At 61.5% G+C, this 5,666-nt stretch overlaps 2 protein-coding genes across 2 annotated transcripts in view; one reads left to right on the top strand and one right to left on the bottom strand.

The window, feature by feature from the left end:
• CHLRE_03g199199v5 (uncharacterized protein) overlaps positions 1–782 on the bottom strand; it is a 7,619-nt gene extending 6,837 nt beyond the window's left edge. Inside the window, exon 1 of the mRNA XM_043061309.1 lies at positions 53–782. The gene's annotated coding sequence lies outside the window, so the exon portion shown is untranslated. The remainder of the gene's footprint in view (positions 1–52) is intronic.
• A 1,020-nt stretch (positions 783–1,802) lies between these two features.
• CHLRE_03g199087v5 (uncharacterized protein) lies at positions 1,803–5,449 on the top strand. The gene is made up of 5 exons (XM_043061305.1): positions 1,803–2,317; positions 2,458–3,061; positions 3,146–3,794; positions 3,977–4,318; positions 4,533–5,449. Exons 1-5 carry the CDS (start codon positions 2,236–2,238, stop codon positions 5,016–5,018), a joined length of 2,163 nt encoding a protein of 720 aa, XP_042926611.1. The 5' UTR covers positions 1,803–2,235; the 3' UTR covers positions 5,019–5,449.
• Positions 5,450–5,666: the final 217 nt, after the last annotated feature.

Below are 5,666 nucleotides of genomic sequence, written 5' to 3'. Positions count from 1 at the left end.
CCTCCCTCCCCGTCTCCCCGTCTCCCTGTCTCCATCGCGCTTGTGCACCTACCGACTCAGGGGAGCGTGGCAAAGTGAAGTTGGACGCTCCAGCGACATGCTTTTGGTCCAGTCTTTCGAGTTCCCTCCAGCCCCGCCGTCGGAGCCACTCCTTACATTTGCATACTGTATGGATGCAGTTGCACAAGGCAAACAGCCACGAGCACGAAAGGTTCAAGCGAAGTGCAGAAGTTTGACTCATTTGACAGCTGCAACTTGTAAGGCTACTACCCTCAGTCAAGATGATTATACTGCAAATCGCGACTGTGAATGTGGCCTATTTGAACTTGGCGTGACCTTGTGACCTTGACCATGAACGTCAAAGCTCATCGGCAGACCTCGCCGAGCGTGGCGATCAGGCCACCAAGCAACACCAGCTAGAGGAAGCATGTAAGCAGCGCATACTACTCGTTGGTCTCTTCTTTATCAGTTGCATTTAATACCGCCCTGGAAGGCGGCCTGTATTGAAATATAATTGTTTGCTCTCACCACCAGGGGCCACGTGAGTGAGGGCAGCAGTCCAGCCACGCAATCGTTTGGCCAGGATGTTGCTTATATACATATAGCGACTGCCGTTGTATGGTTGGCATGAGCTGGAGGTTGCCAGAGTGAAGCGGTTGTGAACTTGGCGCTATCGCAGGCCTGCAAGGGGCAGGAGGCCCGCTGAAGGACCTTTGACACACCAACCAGTTGTGGCTGATTGTTCTTGCACTTCCAAAGCCCATCATTCACATTAGGGTTTGGATGGGACCCCTTCTGAATGCGTGCAGTGCGGTATTTTGCTGTCTAGGATCCGTGGAGAGGACGAGGCTCCGTTCCAGCCGCTGGGGCGGACCAGGGAGGGGCAGGAGTCCTGGCCGTGGCCACGAGGGCCCCCTCCCACTGCCTGTTCTACCAAAGTTTGCTGCCCCCTTCGCACTGTCCACCTGGAACGTGCATACGTTTGCTAGGCATTGCAAACACTGTGATGCCTGACCAGCGGAGCCCTAGCACTCACCCTTCGAAGGACGACGAGGCCGGCGCGGCGCCCCCCTGTGGCGGCGGAGCGGGCCAACGGTCGACCCGAGCCCCTTGGACATTGGGCTGGCTGGCCCTGTAGTGGATTTTGCAGCCGGTGTCATGCTGTAAGTTCTTTTCAATGCTGAAGAGGGTTATGGCAGCGCCCGCAAGGTATTCGCGCTCAGGTTTCAGCGGCACTGTTGACATTTGCATGGCATGCAACCGCGTGTTGCAACAAGAAAGCTAAGCAGCAATAGCGGCGCTTGTCAAACATATTGGTTTAGCTTACCAATAAGTTACCGCGCTGCAGCCCTGCTCGCGGGGCTGTTTCGCGTTGCCAACCGGACTCCATACGGTTTGCTCGGCGCTAATAACTTGCTTGCACAGTAGATTGGCGTGCTCTTAAAAGTTGTTATGATAGGTATTGGGTTAGCAAGTAATGGGAGGGGCGGCCTTTTATTTCGCCGTGGCTGCGGTTGTGGGAATGCGCTGACATCTATCACCCGCCCGGGCCTTTCATGGTGGCCATTGTCAAACAGGTGCATGACGCGGTTGCAGGCTCAGTTCAACCGCAATGGCTCCAATTACTTCGAGAAGGCGGAGGGGGATCAACATGAGAAGAAGGGTAGGCTTGGGGTCCGGACGCAACACCACGGTTGTGGGAATGGGGCGACCGTTTGCCCAATTTTCGCCCACCAGGTCGCGGTTAGTATCAATATTTTGCGTCTTGTAGCTACAACCTTTGTTCTTTCAGTGCGATTGCAGTTCAAGATAATAAACCAAGCCGTGCCCTGGTATCAACAATTTTAAAAAATTCGCCTTTCCCGACTGCGCTCGTCACTCCTCTTCTGTCCACTCCTTTTTTTGCTACCATTATGCTACCATAGCGCAATGCAAGCATCTGCGCGCAGCAGCAAGAGATCGGGGCGAGCAGCAGCAGCGGCAGCAGCAGCGGGCCCCACCCTGCTCCAGCGCGGCTGCAGATGTAAATTTGCCGCTGCCCTCGTGGGCCTTCAGCCGCAGGAGGAGTATTGCTCACTAAATCTCACATCAGATTACAGGAGTTGGACTGTGATCCGTGACAGCTTGGGCGGCAAGCTGGACGCCTCCGCCTTGCCCGAGAAACCGCCATACGGCACCGCCTGCAGGCCTGCATCCCGCCAGGGCCTTTCATGGTGGCCATTGTCAAACAGGTGCATGACGCGGTTGCAGGCTCAGTTCAACCGCAATGGCTCCAATTACTTCGAGAAGGCGGAGGGGGATCAACATGAGAAGAAGGGTAGGCTTGGGGTCCGGACGCAACACCTCCGATGTGCACACCACGGGACACGTGTACGCCACACTTGCCCCTTACCCTGTCCCATGGCAACCACTCCTCACCTTACCTCATCTCCAACCTGACCTCATGCCACCCCACAGCTGGCGCGTGGAGTGAGGACAAGACCATTCCCATCCCACCGCCAGCCCTGTCAGCGGAGATGGAGGCAGAGTTGCGGCGGGTCCACGCTGAAGAGGAGGCAGCCCAGGCGCGGGCAGACAAGGCCCGCGCTGAAGGGGAGGCAGCCCAGGCGGGCAGCAGCCACACCAGCAGCGGCGAGCGGCCACCCAGCAGCAGCGCGGCGGCACCAGCAGCAGTGGCCACTGCAGCACCGCCTTTGGAGCAGCCGGGGCCATCACGCAAACGTGAGCGAGAGCCAACAGCGGATGAGCAGGACGACTTGAAGTACTACCAGTTCAAGAGCATGTGGAGGGACCTAGACACTCCGCACAAGAGGCGGTTTGTCGCGTCCGTCATGGGTGCAGGGAGCCCGATGGAGAAGCTGGCTCCCTCCCCGCCGCCGCCCCAGCCGCCCCAGCTGCCCCAGCCGCCCCAGCCGCCGCCCCAGCTGCCCCAGCCGCAGCAGCAGCCACAGCAGCCGCAGCAGCCACCGACACAGCACGAACCACAACCTACAGAGGCCAGTGGCGGTGGTGGCTGCAGCGGCATTACTGGTGCCGCACCAGCAGCAGCCACGGCGCCCTCGTGCGGCAGCGGCAGGGGCAGCAGCCGGCCTGAGCCAGGTGGTGGTGGTGGGCCCCCACCCCACACACCCTTCGTTCCCAGCAGGCTGGGGTCGGGAGGCAGTGTGTCGCCTGAGGCGCTGGCGGCGTCGGCTGGGGTCAGTAGCAGGTGTGCGGGTGGCTCGCTGCGGTGCAGCGGCAGTGCCACTAACTTGCTGCAGACTCAGCAGCAGGGGCTTGGTGTGGCTGCTGGGTTTGCAGCAGCAGGGGGGAACCCGATGGCGGCGGGGCTTCATGGCTCCCAGCCCCTATCCCCAGGGCTGTCGCAGCAGGCGCCGCCACAGCAGCGGGAAGAGGAGGGGGAGGAGGAGGCGTCGGGTGGGGAGGGTAAGGAGGAGGGAGGGAGGGGTGATGAGGCGGCGGCGTGCCTACCACCACCACAGGTGCTGCTGCCGCCGCCACCGCTGCCTCTGGACCCCAGCAGCCAGCTGTTCGAGGGTAGCATGTCCCAGGCAGAGGTTGCTGACGCAGCCGATGTGTTCTACGACCTGAAGCACGAGGCAGCAGCAGCAGAGGAGAAGGAGGAGGAGGCAGCGGCGGAGGAGGGGGGCACGGCAGCCACGGAGGCCACGGAGGAGGGTGGGGAGACCACAGCAGCGGCAGCAGCAGCAGCAGCAGCGCCGGGTGCTGTTGAGCCTTCGTTCCCTCGGCTGGTTGAGTCTCAGCACATCGACGCCGCCCTGAACCCTGGGGAAGTGAGTATGCTGTTGTCGTCTGTGTCAGCGTCTTGTCACCTTTCCTGCCCGCCCGCCTGCCCACCTGCCCGCCCTCCCCACCCCAGCCCACCCCACCCCACCCCAACGCTGTGCCCTCCCCTCCCCTCACCCATCATCCACTCCTCACTCCCCATCCAATGACTCCCTCACTTCCCAAACAGAACAACGTTGGTGGCGGCGAGACCATCACTGGGACGGGCTTCTACGGCACCATCAACGCTGCCTGCACCATGCAGATCTTCTTGGTGCTGTTCGGCATCCTGAGCGGCGCCTTTGCCTGGCCTGTGATGTTTGATGCTGGTGTGGGCCTGGGCAGGCCACTGGTGGCGGCCTTCACTCGGGGCCTGTGCGCATACGCGTACGGCAACGACTCCTGCCCGTCCAGGGTGGATAAGGCCATCAAGTTCATGCGCATGTTCGTGGAGTTCATCAAGGGCAAGGGCGTGAATGTGACTGCCCAGTTCCTGGCGCGGCGACCTGCTGTCTTCGCCATGACAATGGAGGTGGGGTGTGTGGTGGGGTGGGTGCGTGGGTGGGCGGGTGGGTGCGTGGGTGTGTGGGTGTGTGGGTGTGTGGGGTGTGTGGGGTGTGTGGAGTTTGGCGTGGGTACCTGCCCCATGCCTCCCTCTTCTCCCCCTTCTCCCCCTTCCCCCCCACACACGTACACACAGCCTCCCTTCTGCCCTGCCCTCCCTCTCTGCTCTGCCCCTCGAACAGGACATGGCCAAGGTACCCCAAGGCCTGGAGGGCGTCACGCACGTGTTCACGTTCTGGCAGGGCATCCCCGCCTCAGCAAAGGATGCGCTGGGGGCCATGTTTGCGGCCTCGTCCACAACCGTGGGCATTGCGGTCGTGGACAAAGGAGCAGGAGTGCTCATGGAGCGGCAGCTAGGACAGCACGGGTTTGGGCCACTGGAGCTGGTGAAGCAGTTTGCTGTGCGCATGTACGGCAGCAACTCCCAGAAGCAAGTGTGGGTGTTCAAGAAGCCCGGCGCAGTGTACAGGGAGCTGCCGGAGGAGAAGCTGGTGGACTACGCCCCCTACGTCCACCAGCCGCACCTGCCCGTCCCCCCGCGCATTGAGTGGATGCACGCGCTGTACCAGGCGGCGCTGGCGGAGGAGGCGCGGAAGTATAAGCTGTCTGTCGCAGAGGGCAAGGGAGAGAGGGACAGGAGGCCGCCCCAGAGGTTTGGCTTCTCGTAGCGAGCGAGCAAGATGTTCTGTAGCAGCAGAGGAGGAGGCAGGCAGGCGGGAAGGGAGTGGAGTGGAGTGGAGTGGAGGCAGAGGCAGCGGCAGAGGCAGCGGCAGAGGCAGCGGCAGAGGCAGAGGCAGAGGCGTGTGTGCCCACATTCATTCATGATGCATTGCAAAGTGTCAAGAACATACTGTACCTATGATTAAGCGTTTTGATTATGAAGTAATGAAGGGTTTGCGCGGGCGCGGGGCGGTAGAAGCGATGAGGGAAGAGGCGTGCGAGGGCATGCGGCCGCGCCGGGGGGGGGGGGGAGAGCAGGAGGGGAGAGGGGGACGGCGAAGTCCGGAGCGAGTTCGCTAAGTCAGTGCAGTGTTTACCTGGTGACTCGATGCAAATATATAATACAACTGATCATTTAAACATGTAATTTATCAGCTGGCCAATTCGCTGCATTCCAGACCACTCGCGCGCGACTCGGGGTCCCGACTCGGCGGCCCAGCTGGCCCAGCCGCCCCAGCGCTGCCCAGCCGGCCCCCCTCGCCCCCTTCCTCCCCCCCTCCCCCCCCTGGGCAATTGAGGGTACTATCAGCTGGCAAATCCGGTGTATTTCAGACCACTCGTGCCCAACTCGGGTGCCTTGGCCCCTCCCCCCCCCC

The sequence above is a fragment of the Chlamydomonas reinhardtii genome, chromosome 3 (genome assembly GCF_000002595.2).
Source record: "Chlamydomonas reinhardtii strain CC-503 cw92 mt+ chromosome 3, whole genome shotgun sequence".
NCBI lineage: Eukaryota > Viridiplantae > Chlorophyta > Chlorophyceae > Chlamydomonadales > Chlamydomonadaceae > Chlamydomonas > Chlamydomonas reinhardtii.
Note: the sequence above shows the minus strand (reverse complement) of the source record. Positions and strands in the feature narration are given on the sequence as shown.

Bases quoted from the DNA above. Each gene is read 5' to 3' on its own strand.
- CHLRE_03g199087v5 (XM_043061305.1), top strand. From the start codon at position 2,236: ATGACGCGGTTGCAGGCTCAGTTCAACCGCAATGGCTCCAATTACTTC. The intron at 2,318-2,457 runs GTAGGCTTGGGG...GCCACCCCACAG, and splicing joins GGATCAACATGAGAAGAAGG to CTGGCGCGTGGAGTGAGGAC. The intron at 3,795-3,976 runs GTGAGTATGCTG...CTTCCCAAACAG, and splicing joins CCGCCCTGAACCCTGGGGAA to AACAACGTTGGTGGCGGCGA.